Source organism: Larus michahellis, chromosome 3 (genome assembly GCF_964199755.1).
Source record: "Larus michahellis chromosome 3, bLarMic1.1, whole genome shotgun sequence".
Classification (NCBI taxonomy): Eukaryota; Metazoa; Chordata; class Aves; order Charadriiformes; family Laridae; genus Larus; species Larus michahellis.
The window spans coordinates 104,372,714-104,386,014 of NC_133898.1; the positions used below are offsets into that span (position 1 = coordinate 104,372,714).

Sequence of the window (13,301 nt, forward strand, 5' to 3'; positions counted from 1 at the left end):
TCACTTGTTACCATTGTATTCTCCTAAAAACTACCTTAAAATACCTCTTCCTTCACCACTTCTTCAACTTAAAACTTTTGCTTTTGTGCTAATTTGGAAAATAGTGCCCAGCTGTCTCTCTTGGTGTGTGTTTATTTATTTGATGACAATTTAACAATCCTTCTGGGCCATTTTTTTGTAGGATTTTGTAGGTAGATAATTACACAGATAGATGAGTTTCTCCAGTCTTGAATTTTTTCCTCTATTAGAAGTTCTTTCTGTTTGTTTGGTTTTGTTTTGGTTTGGTTTTTTTCCTTCCAAAAACTTTCCCCCCTACTCTCTCTCTCCCCCTTTCCTTCCTGTCTAAAACTACTCATGGAAGTGTACATCATTTCCCTCTGTGATGTGTTGCATTTATTCTGTTTAGATCGAGTCGATTCTGTTTAGATTTAATAATTTGTTTTTAGGAAGGTGCTGATGAGGAATGGTTTCCTTTCTTCTAGACACCAGGTTTCAGCGATTCTTTTTCTTTTGTTGTTTTTTGTTGCATACTTTTTTGATGCAAATACCAGATGCATTTTATGTTAGAAGATACGATGTTTCATGTGTGTCTTGGATTTCAACTGCAGGTATTCCAGAAAGAAGAAATTGAACCCCTGCAAGCAAAACAACAGGAGGTAAATTGGTTGGGTCAAGGCCTTATTCAAAGTGCTGCTAAAAGTACCAACACAGAAAACCTTGAACACGATCTTGAAGATGTCAACACCCGATGGAAGACTCTTAATAAGAAGGTTATTATTCCGTATACTGTTCTGCTTTTGTTGCATTCGGCTTTTTTGATTATTTGCTTGCTGATGTCTTTCAAAATACAGGAAATTAAATATTTACTAAGAATATGAATTATATTGCTTTACACAATCACGTTGATGGTAATTCTGAGGATAAGATTTATAGCACTAGTAGCCAGAGGTTTTGTCAAACTTTCTATAGGTCTGTCCTGGATTTTTGTTCAGGAAAGACTCCTCTAGGACTATGTGTTCCTTCCTCCTTAAGCAGAACAGGGAAGTTTGATAACCCAATCAAAGAGGTTGGAGTTGTGTCATGCTCATGGGAAAGGTTATTATATTATTGTATTATTATACAAATGTTATTTGTAGACAGCCACTTCCAAGTAGTTCTTCGTTTGCATGTTTTTTCACTCTATTGTATTCATTCACATACACTGTTGTACCTGCGCAGTGCACAGAGGAGTGGTACAGCCCGGCTTTGTGTGACTAGTGGCACATTTCCTTTAAAGCACCTTAAGGATTGTGTTGCTTGAGACATCAGAAGGTACCACTGCTTTGGAAAACTGGCTGTAGATGTTTTTCTATTTTAAGAGTCCTCTCCCAGCAGTAGCTGCAGGTGGAAAATGGAAAGGGTGGGAAGTAGAAACGGCGTTCATTTTCCTCCACTTTGTCTTCCTGAAGGATTGGTGCAGCAGAACCACAGACACCTGTGGTTCACCTGTTTGCCTTCTTCTTTACTATGCCTTCTTCCCTTTGAAGGGATTATTGCCCCTTATTAAGAGTTGCTAGTTTGGGTGCCTGGCTCAGTCTTTCTATAAGGAAAATAAAGACTGACTGAAACACAAACTTACTTCATAATACTGTAGCTATACAAAACAGGAGTATCTCTTGTAAGGAACTAGTAGAGCAGTCTGATTTGCTGGGAGTTAACCTCTTCTTTTCATTGGATGTCTGTAGCCCCAAAAGATTAATGCTAAATTGTGCCACAGTGCTTTTATTAATAGCTATGAAAATGTGAGTGTTAGCGATATTGCCAGATGTTCTACAGATTTTGGCTATTTATTTCAAAGAAATAAAAAGAAAAGGTGAGTACAGTCTGATCTTCTACTTTTTTTTTCAGGTTGCCCAGCGTGCTGCACAATTGCAAGAAGCCCTCCTTCACTGTGGGAGATTTCAGGATGCCCTTGAATCTCTGCTTAGCTGGCTTATTGATACAGAAGACCTTGTCGCTAATCAAAAACCACCATCTGCTGAATTCAAAGTTGTGAAGGCCCAAATACAAGAACAGAAAGTAAGTGAAATGCGTTAAGAATCTCTCTCCTTCCACTGGATCAATGAGAATAAATTCACAGTCTTTGGCAAAGCATAAAATCTGTTTAAGTGTATTGTATTATGTTGAAGTGGTCTGAGGTGTTTAAAGCAGCCATCTGTTCGGTACTCAAGAATCTGTCCAGGGTTAGGAGAAGTGCTCGTCTTCTGTGACTTAAGACAAAGAGTGACACTGTGCGATCTGAGCTCTGGTTAGAATTATTAACATAATCCGGAAAGGATCGTTAAAGGTCTATTGGAAAAGAGAAAGCATAAAATCAGTATTTGGTCATTTGGAAAGTAGGAACTAAAAACGAGTACATTTTAATTGTAATAATTCCAAGGTAATATTACAGATTTTAGACTTAAATACTTGGCTCTTGATCCTGATTGTGATCTGATTGTTGTTGGTAATAAGTTGAAATGCTGTTGGGAAATGGCCTGTGCTAATGTAGAGACGCTATCAGTGCTGTCAACTTTTGCATTTTTTCATAATGGTTATAGAAAAATGAACCATAATGTAGCTTATGAAACATACAGTCCATGCGGCTGGACTGTGTGGCCCACTGCCACGCAGAGATTTCATATAAAGTTGTGGTCAATACAGGTTGTCATGTTGGGATATCCGCAGAGGCAAAAAGTTAATGTTACCAAAGGCAACTAGAGAATGGAGGAAGGGAGGATTTTAGACAAAGGTGTGTTTTATTCTTCATGGAAAAGTTAATTTACTGGACTACATCAGTGAACTCAGTTGTATCTCAAACAAGTGATGAGTCAATTATATAATGGGTTTTATATCTATTTTCCTATCTCTATATACATCATAATTGTCTTTGTGTTGCCGAATCTAGAAGGGCATGCAGCTTTCTCAAAAACGTTCCTATAAAATGCATCGGATACTCTAAATAGCTTGTTTCCCTCAATGGTATTAAATAGAGCTTTTTGTTCTGTATGTTCACTCTTTGGGCTGCCACACATCTTTACCCCATAGAAACCAAGGAAGTTGTTTGGGCTTGGCAAAACTCTGCTGTTCATAGCAAAACAATTGAGAAACGAAAATGAGCATGTGGGGGGGTGGTGTGGTGTGTATCTCTTTTTGATTAACATTATTCACACTTTCATCACAATGTAGGCATTGCTTTTTCTTTTTTTGCTTTAACAGGTTTTCAAGAAGTCTAGCTCCTTCTGTTTTTACACTTGTGTTATTCCAATGTTTCTTAATAACCTGGTGCCTGATTACTTTCTCTGTAGCTTCTCCAGAGGTTGCTGGATGACCGCAAGCCTACCGTTGAGGTAATCAAGCGTGAAGGGGAGAAAATTGCAGAGTCAGCAGAACCTGCTGATAGAGTGAAAATCTTGAAACAGTTGAGTTTCCTGGATAGTCGGTGGGATGCATTGCTCACTAAAGCTGAAACAAGGTATTTGAAATTCTTTCATAGATTTGAAAAATGTAGACGTAGCATGTGATAGATGATTAGAAGCAGCATGTGGAACTCTATAGTATGAAAGCTTGCAAGTACTATCATTCTTACTATTACATTATATTATTGTCTTGATGTTAATATAGTAGGTGTTGAAAGGGTCGAGGAATGTGTTTTCTGGGTGGGGATTTGAAAAAGGGCAGCCTTCTTCAGAGCAGAGAGAAGAAGAGGGTGCATAAGAGGTGGCCTGAAGAAGGCACAATTGAGAATAAGAAAGGACTTGGAAAGTTGAAGAAAAGGCATTTAAGTGAACAGTGAAGCTTTACAGTGAAGAACAAAAGGATGTGATGGCATCTGGGTGCTTAGAGTAGCATTGAACTCACCTCTGTTGTCTCCTACTCCTTTTCATAGCCTCTTCTTAGTTCCTTTACTCTGAACCTCTTTTGTTAGCTCATACTAATAATATGATTATTTAATTAGTAGAGTCAACCACTAATAGACCATTATTTCCTTCTTTCTTTTTCTTTTTTTTTTATTTTTATTGAAGGAATCTGACTCATTAGCTGGGGTAAATGTTAATGTCATGTTTAATTTAATATTAGTCTCCCAGTCTGGTGATATTTAATTAAAAATCAAATTGCAACTTTTCCAAGCCATGTATTTGCCGCAAAGTTGTCTCCGTTTTTCTTTGGCCGGTCTCTAGAAATGAAGATATTTGAGGATGATTTTTAAAACTATGTGGAGTATTTCACTGAGTGTTCTGTGGCTAAGTCTCTCAATTCTACCTTGTTTGTAAGCCTTGGGAAGCACATGTAAACATAGCTTTTGTCTGGAATGAGTTCCCCATTTGAAAGACAATATTGTGATGTTTTTCACATAGGGCAAGTCTCTCTGAAAAGTCTACTTGAAGGAAACTTGTTCAGCAGTGGTTGTAGAGGAGACTCTTCCTGTAATCAAGGGGCTTCTCTGAAATGTAATAATCTGAAACAGGAATGTTTTAGATACTGCTTTTTTATTTTAGAGGTCAAGTCTCTGTGCTTTATTAACGTTGTCTCACTAACTTCATTGAGAGCTATTATTCGGAACAGGAGAGGCAAAAGTAGAGCCAAATAGTTCTGTTCACATCATTGAACAAGTGTTTAAAGATATTTTACGATGCTGAGGAAGCATGACAGTATGTTCTGGTTCAGTAAAGCCTTTGCCTAACTTTAAAACATGTAAAATAGTCAAGGGAATGTAACTTTATGCTTAAAGACAGCTAGAAACTTGACAATTATCCTAATTGGGTATAAAACAATATTTTGTTGAATTGAGTGCTAAATTATTTTTAGCAAAATGTATATGAATAAGGTGATACTCTCTTTATTTACAAAACTTGCATATTAGCTAAAACAGTTTCAAACAGCTTCTGAGATGTTTTTTAAAAAATTATTTGATTTTTACTTGACCTCGGTTTTCATTGAGTATCATAGATATGTTTCTGTTTCACTTGGTGACTGATTCCTACAATAAGACAGAATTCTTTCCTTTTTTTTTTTTTTGCAAAGGATTCAGGGGCTTTTTTAAAAAAAAAAAACAACCCAAAACAACAACAACAACAAAAAAATCTATTTCACACTTACTTCATCACAAAAAATAACCTTTTTCTTCACATGTTAATAGGAACCGTCAGTTGGAAAGCATCTTGGTGGTAGCGCAGCAGTTCCATGAAGCTCTGGAGCCGTTGGTGGAGTGGCTGACCGCCACAGAGAAGAGGCTTGCAAATGCAGAACCTATTGGAACGCAGGCCTCCAAACTGCAGCAGCAAATTTCTCAGCATAAAGTAAGATACAGACCGCACGCTTTCTTTGTGTCATTCTTTTTAGAAGCTTCTGTAAAGTGCCACACAACTGGCAAAGCTGTTGCTGTGTACCTGTGTTTTACCATACTGAAATTTTTTTCTGTAATTTGAGTTTTATATATTTACGTTGGCAATATTTCCTTTTTCGTTCAGTTTTTATTGAGTTCCACTTGCATTTCTTTTATGTTTTTCTGATTTTCTTTTCCATTATTCATTATTTTTTAAAAAATAGGCCCTAGAAGATGATGTCTTAGCTCACAATAAGAGTTTACATCAGGCCATTAGCACTGGTCAGTCTCTAAAGAGTATGAGCTCCAGGGAAGATAAATATATGGTGCAGGAAAAGCTAGATTCTTCACAGGCCCGATACATAGAGATTCAAGAGAAGAGCAACAGCAGGTCTGAACTTCTCCAGCAAGCTTACAGCAATGCTCAGATTTTTGGGGAGGACGAAGTTGAATTGATGAACTGGCTGAATGAGATCCATGATAAACTGAGCAAATTGTCAGTCCAAGATTGCAACCCAGAATTGCTTGAGAAACAGCGCTCTGAACTACTGGTATTTTGATTTCTGTTCATTTATTATTTAATTCATTTTTAATTTTTATTTATCTTCCCATGCTTTATTTATTTTTCATTAATATATTCTGTTTAAAATTATGATATGTTTATTCCAAGTAAAAATAATATAATCTGTTGTGTCTGTGCTACCACAAACAGCCTTTTTTTTCTCTTAGGATCTTCAGGAAGAGATTCTTCTTAGAAAACAAAATGTTGATTTGGCTATACAAAATGGCTTAGAGCTTCTTAAGCAAACAACAGGTTAGAGCTTTTTTTCTTGTACTTTTAAGTGCTTATGAGAAAATTGAAGTGGAACTTGTCAATGTTAACCCATATTTGCTGGTTAAAGCAGTCGTAGTTGTTTATTTTAATAAAGGTTTGAGGTCAAGGTTCAGGCAGGTCATGTATTTGGGCCAATCTCACTATTCACGTAAGTGAGCAAAAGTCCTTTTTTTGCCTGCAGAGAATTTGGCCCTTGAATCCTTTAATATTTTTAGTGGAAAATTATTTTAGTGAACCCGCATTCCATTCCTAATAGCAAGTTATGGACATTACTCATAATGGAGGGCTGTTTGGCAGTAGACGCAGTCAATTCCCTGCAGACATCCACAGATGAACGAGATATTAAACTACCTTTTACTGCAAGAGGAAAGCTTCATCCATTGGAGCTAATACTGTGGGAAAAGTTGCGTTCCAGTTGTACACAACATGTCTGTTCTGTAGATCAACATCTGTCCAGATTTTCCAGTAATTCTAAAGTTGAACTCTTTAAGACACACATGTGGTTGGGGGTGGGGGGTATCCTTCTCTGTTCCAGTCTTAGACATTATGCGTAGTCTATAATGAAATCTGAATATACACTAATAATTTCAGTAGGTTGTTTTTATTTTAGCCTTTTGAGTTGTGTTTCAAATGGATAGTAATGAGGGTGTACAGAGATGTCAAATATTACTGTAACTGAAAATCTAGGTAGTATTTTGTTGATTTTTTTTTTCTTCACATTTTCAATGACCCTTTTATAATCTTTTTTTTTTTTTTTGACCTTTATAAGAAGTGTTGTGAATTTAAGGGTGGATTTTTTTTAAAGAACATTCGTGTTAAATATTGAATCTAAGTCCTTACTTCCTAATAGTTTAGTTTAGTAAAGCAGAAGAAAAGACAGAAGGACAGATCCTGAGCTCAGGTAAACTTCGTAGCTCTGTGAACTTTAGTGACGGTAGGATAATTTACAGCAGTTGAGGATTGACCTTGTCATCTTGTTTGGGTTATTTTATAATTTAAATACTGGGATTTCTGCAGTAGGTGGAGTTTGGGATTTGGGTGGGTTTTTTTGCTTTTAAATATCTGTGATCACAGGAAATAACATCCCTCTGGTGTTTTAGGTGATGAAGTTGTAATAATTCAAGATAAATTGGAAGGCATTAAAGCAAGATACAAAGACATTACGAAATTGAGTTCTGATGTATCCAAGACCTTAGAGCAGGCTCTGCAGCTTGCAGGTCAACTGCACTCAACTCACGAGGAGCTCTGCAAATGGCTTGACGAAGTGGAGGTGGAGTTAGACTCATATGAAACTCAAATACCAAAGGGTGAAGAATTAAGCCAAGTACAAGAAAGACAAAAAGTAGGTTTTAGAATCTGTGAATTATTTATTGCTGTATGATTCAGCTAGGTTTTGTGTTAACTCATGTTTGGCATGAAGTTGTTTCGTGAATAACTAATTTTGGCATCAGATCACTTGACTAAATGTAACAGTAGTTAAGAATCAAACTCACTTTCCAGAGTCATCTGTTATAATCACTTACAAAATTGGGCTGAGGTTTATTTTTAGCGCAAGAGAAGCACAACATTTCCTTTTTATTCAAGCAGCTACCTAATCCTGGGAAAGCTCTTAAATTGTCAAACAAAGTTATTTTGGTTCTTTAGGTGTGACATGGATAAAATCCTGTGAAGTAGAAAAAGAGTCAGCATTTAAAACATATACTGCTAATCTTGCTTAACAATATTTATTTCGAAAGAAAAATTGGAGTGTAAACTGGATGGTGTGGACAACATTGAGGGGGGGAAGCTAAAAAAAAAAAATCTTTCCATTAAATTTCTTTTATATATATATATACACACACACACACATATATATATATAAATAAATAAAGAGAAATAAAACAGCGGTGGGGGTTTCTATACAGGTAAAAACTTATTCCTGAAAAACTTATTCCATCATTGTGTGATGATTTGATTGGAATTTAATCCAGTCATTGCTCATTTAAGAAATCACGTGAATTCATCATATTTTCCTTTATTGCATGCCTGATTTCACTTGCTGGTGATTTAGTTCCTTATGGAGTCGCAGGTTGCGAAGAGTATCCATTATTTTTATTTTCTTCATTAAGTACTAACAATTCTTACAAAATTACAAAGAATTTCAGACTGTCATACTGACTGGAGAAATATATTTAAGATATATTCTGTAGAAAATTCTCTTCAAGAATCACCCGCTTCTCTGCCAAACAGCTTGCAGTATCAAAAAGCGAAATTGAGCTGAAAATAAGTGTGCTTTGGGTTGTGTGGAAAACATTGCAGTTCTTGACTCATGGAGTGGTTGAAAGAATAAGAAAACATGTGCAAGCTGCGTGTGCTTAGCTCGCATGCTCGCATGTTTACTTTAAATGGCCTTTTCCAGGAGTTGAAAAAAGAAGCAAAGAACAACAAGGGCTTACTGGACACTCTGAATGAAGTTGGCAGTGCCTTCCTGGAGCTGGTGCCGTGGAGGGCCAGAGAGGGGCTTGACAAGATGATAACAGAGGACAATGAACGTTACAGATCAGTGAGTGACAGGATCTCTCAGAATGTGGATGAGATTGATGCCGCCATCCTGAGATCCCAGCAGGTACTGAAAACTGTTCGTTGGGCAAGTCTCTGGCCATGTGTACCTGAACAAAAGATGTTCTTTAATAATGTTGCCAAAAGCTTGTTGTACTTGAGCAGCAAAAGGCCTGTTTGAATGAAATGGGACTCCACTTTTAAGATATGAATGCCAGAACTCAGCTAATCTATACACTTGTAGTTGCCTACCTTTTTCTTGACACAAACATCAGTCTTGTAGGTAAAATTGCTGTAACTATCCTGTGGCTCCTTAAGTGGGAATTTGCTTAAGTAAGAACTGAATGGCCCATGTTCCTTTGTAGATCATGTTGTGTTAAGTAACATTGAGATCCCCAGCTAATTTTACTGGATGCGACACTGAAATCACGAGGGTTGCCACACCTTTTAGCATCAGCTGATTGTCTAGCTCCTCTGTACTTTCCACAATTAAAAGCTGGATCATCTTGTTCAAGCTGTAGTGGAGGATTTAAATAACAATTGCTTTTATTCACATCCACCATGCTTTTCTGCTTGGTTCTTTAGTTATTTAATATGTGGAAGTTTCTATATGTGCACAGAGGTATATATGTGGGTACACTTTGAGAACTGGCCCTCTAGTTTGATCGCTAAATAGTCCCATATTTAAGCTTGCTCATAAATGCGTCGTAGAAACACAATTTTCCAGTGTCTGCCTACAGTTCAGGCCTAAAAATATTGGTGGACAAATACTGTTTCTGCTAATAGTTCCCGTAAACAGTTGTAACAGCACAAGGAGAAAGCATGTGTGGTATTTTCAAAGTTTGCTGAAAGCCAACTAAAAGAGGCTGGTGGTAACTGAGATCTCCTTGTAACTGAGGTTAAAAATAACTTCATGTTTCTTGTTAAGGGATTTGCTGTGAATATTATTGTGTTAACCAAATCTTCAAAAATGAAGAGTGATTTTTATTTTTTTTTTTAATGAGTGATAAGGTGAGACAGGAGAGTATATGTTGTCTCTCCTTCAACTTTTCTGAATTCTGTGAGTATGTTGCCATCCCCTAGCACAAGTTCAGCAGACTTGGGTCCAGGCATGAAAGGTCCAGAGCTGCTGCTCCACTAGCTAATCTTGTGAGTGTGCATTGCACCTTAGTCCTCCTTACCCCTAACCTCCCCTTCAGCCCAACTCACATCACCACAATATACTTCTATACACTATATCCTATGATAAATATCAAGTGGCTTAACACACTTCTAGTGAAGGATAAGCTATTTTCCATTTAGCTTGCCGAAAGACCATGCGAAATAAAAAATATTTTTGGAGAAGCTAGTGCTCTGTGAGGTTACCCTATGGCAACTCGTTCAAGTGCCTGTACTATTAAAAAGTTTTGGCTGGAGGAAAAAGCCACTGAGAACATGAGGGTTCAATGGGAGTAGTGTGGGTTTTGTGCTACATATTAATGGGCCAAGGTGAGAAATTTATTAAGCAATATGAAGGGGTAAGCATATTGTTTCATGTTGTGACTGGAAGCTGGAAGGCTTAATAGACTAGTGCAGTGTCCTGGTTTTAAACTACCTGGGCAAAATGCTCACAGATGGATAGAATTACCCTAGAGATAAATTTAGCTACACGTTTTAACCTTCATTTCTCAATACTGAAGGTACTGGTTGGTGTCTTACCCTCGTGAAGGAGTGCTACGAAGAAACAGAAGGTCATATTCTACTTTGGGTGTACTTATTGTTCTTCACTCTAAAGCAGCCCTAGAGAGTGCTTTAGAAGGCATTCTCAGAGCAAGTCACAATGTCATCGTATTTAGAAGTCAATCATTCCTGGTTAGAAGAAAAAGTACCACAATGAACTACGCTTGGTTAAACTGGGTGGGGATGAAATAGATGATTTTATAGTGACTCAAGTGAAGTTCAGGGCTCATAAATAACTGTCATGCATAATGGTAAGAAATCACTTCAAATTTTGGATGCAGAGCGTACTGATTTTGTGCTTTTTATTCCTTAATGTTATAGTTGAACAGCACAAATTGGAAATCCTATACCTTCAGCAAATGGACTTTAGAGTCCCTGGTCTTCCTTGATGCTATGTGACCTAGAAGTTTCACTGCTGTGCCTTGATTTTTGTTATTTCCATCAAATATTTGCTCAATGTTATTTTATATATTCATGGGTATTTGGTATCAGGAAGTCCCACTGAAGGTAATTTGTACCTCTAACACATTTGAAATCGCCGTCTTCATTTCCTTCATTTGGATCATAAATAGATGGGCTTCTGAAGAGCTTGGTTGTGAGCTGCAGTTGTTGAAGCCAGGATTAAACCACCACCGGTGCATGTGCTTAGTGCTAATGCTTACAGTACTGACTGTTTTTGGAACATACCTTTCTATTAGGAAGTCACAATATTTAGGACAAAACTTACTTTCTGTTACCTCTATGAGAAATGACATATAGCGAAAAAGAATGTTTGTGCTCTCTTTCATGTAACAAATGGATTATAAAGGCTGAAAAAGATTGACTCATAAAGAATGAAATCGCAGAACTACTTCTTTTGGGTTTGTGTGACTCATGATTAACCACTAAGACAAGACTGATTTAGTGGCTAAAGCGAACTCCAGCTACCTTACATGGTCTACAGCCACAAAGGCACAGACCAGCAGATTGAAAAGACAAGAGGGACAGAGAGAGACTTCCGAGGAAAGTGGGGGTATTAACAATACAAGTCGCAGGTTCTAACCTAAAACATCCTGACAAACTTTCACAATAACTCGGAGTCATATTCTTCGTGTTCAGTTAAATGTAGTGGGGGTCAGAGTTTAAATAAATAAGTAAATAAATTAGTTCTTAGTAGTTTCTACAATGACTGTTTTGTATGTCTGATCATCCCATGCAATATTTCTGTATGGCTTAAGCTCAGAGCTGCCCCCATTGAGTACTGCAGCACATGTGTGCTAAGATACATGCCTATAAACTTGAGCTGAAGAGAGAATGAGTGATTTATTTATTTTTTTTTAAATTTGGTCTTACTTTTCCAAAGAGTTGGGTCCCCATGTATTTCTTTGCAGGATCTCATGCTCTCCTTTGCAAATTAGTAAGAAACAGATCCTTTAAATCCTCTCATTACTTTAGTGCTTTGAGGTAATTTCTGAAACATTTAAGTGTTGACTAAAGCTAGTCAAAAGTTAATCTTTTAGTAGAAGGACTGGCTGTACCCAAATGCCCCAAAGAATTTTCTCATTTAATCTAGTTTTGGATTTAATCCTGTCCTCTCTGAATTCAGTGAGGTTTTTCCACTGACTTAGTTGAATTGTGATTGTTTTGCCTTTATCATTTAATACCAAAGCAGCTTCTAAGATTAAAAGGATAACATCAAACAACTATTTCTTAGGGTAATTGCAACATTAGCAGTAGTAATTAACATAGAGATGGAAAAGACACGTGAAAGTAGAATAAAATGAAAATAAACAGTCTAGTTAAAATTCTGACATTATAACCCTTTTTATTTTCTTATGCCTGTTAGAGAGCTGTAGGCTTTGGAAAAAGTATTTGCTTCTGTTGCTTTGTCACGCTTATGAATTAACCTGCTTGTATTACAATCCCTGAGAATCATTTTGGGCTTTGTATTTCATTTATATAAAAACCTCATATGGAAAGCGAGCCGCTATCATTCTAACAATTCAAAAGTATCTTTTTTTAATCTTCTTTAAAATTTTTGAAATGGTCATTCTAATTTCATGTCTATAGAACTGCTGAACTAATTCACATCTCCCTCATTTAGTTTGATCAAGCAGCTGATGCTGAGTTTGCCTGGATTGCAGAAACAGAAAAGAAACTGATGTCTCTGGGTGATATTAGGCTTGAGCAAGACCAGACCACGGCTCAGCTACAAGTTCAAAAGGTAAAAGAAATGCATTTCCAACTGTCATGTTAATTATTGGCCGGCACACTCTCCATCTAGAAAATGTACTGGCATGATTTAATTTTCAGTCCATCATAATGCACTTCAAAAATAGTTTTTACTCCATGTAGTCTTATTATTTTTTTTTCTGACCAATTTGTATTGTGTTTCAAGGCTTTTACCATGGAGATTTTGAGGCACAAAGATACGATAGATGAACTTGTTAAATCGGGGGATAGGATCATGAACACATGCACCGAAGAAGAGAAACAGACCATGAAGGTAAAGTTCCTTAAATTGCAGCTAGAGCAGTAGTATGCAAAAAATATATAAGTAGAAGGATTCATATAGTGTTTTTTTTTTTAAATACTAATGAAAAAGCATTAATTACAGCCACTTCTAGTCTGAGCATTGTAGTACTAGAAGAAATGCTGTTGTGTATCACTCTCCTTCCTTCAGGATGTTCAAAGAGCAAACCCTGTGTACTTGCTTCATAGCCTGATACTAATTTGTAGCCCCGTTTATCATTTTCGTCCATGGTAAATAGTATTTTAGCCAATGGACAATTGAGTGAATAGGTATTAGTCATCTGGGGTGGTGTGTGTGGAATCTGGCTGTTTATCTTCCCCAGTTCTCTTGGGTCAGTGACGGTCTGGGCGTGT

General features: G+C 36.9%; 1 protein-coding gene across 24 annotated transcripts in view; it reads left to right on the top strand.

Moving 5' to 3' along the window:
- The window catches only part of DST (dystonin), a 312,504-nt gene that overhangs the window by 243,020 nt on the left and 56,183 nt on the right, over positions 1-13,301 (top strand). For 21 of the 24 annotated variants that reach the window (XM_074581579.1, XM_074581580.1, XM_074581567.1 and 18 more), the window contains 10 exons: positions 609-770; positions 1,888-2,058; positions 3,327-3,493; positions 5,159-5,318; positions 5,569-5,895; positions 6,074-6,158; positions 7,280-7,521; positions 8,578-8,784; positions 12,520-12,639; positions 12,814-12,921. In XM_074581579.1, coding sequence (XP_074437680.1) covers positions 609-770; positions 1,888-2,058; positions 3,327-3,493; positions 5,159-5,318; positions 5,569-5,895; positions 6,074-6,158; positions 7,280-7,521; positions 8,578-8,784; positions 12,520-12,639; positions 12,814-12,921 — 1,749 coding nt within the window. The remainder of the gene's footprint in view (positions 1-608; positions 771-1,887; positions 2,059-3,326; positions 3,494-5,158; positions 5,319-5,568; positions 5,896-6,073; positions 6,159-7,279; positions 7,522-8,577; positions 8,785-12,519; positions 12,640-12,813; positions 12,922-13,301) is intronic. The other 3 variants (XM_074581578.1, XM_074581577.1, XM_074581572.1) reach the window with 1 other exon arrangement.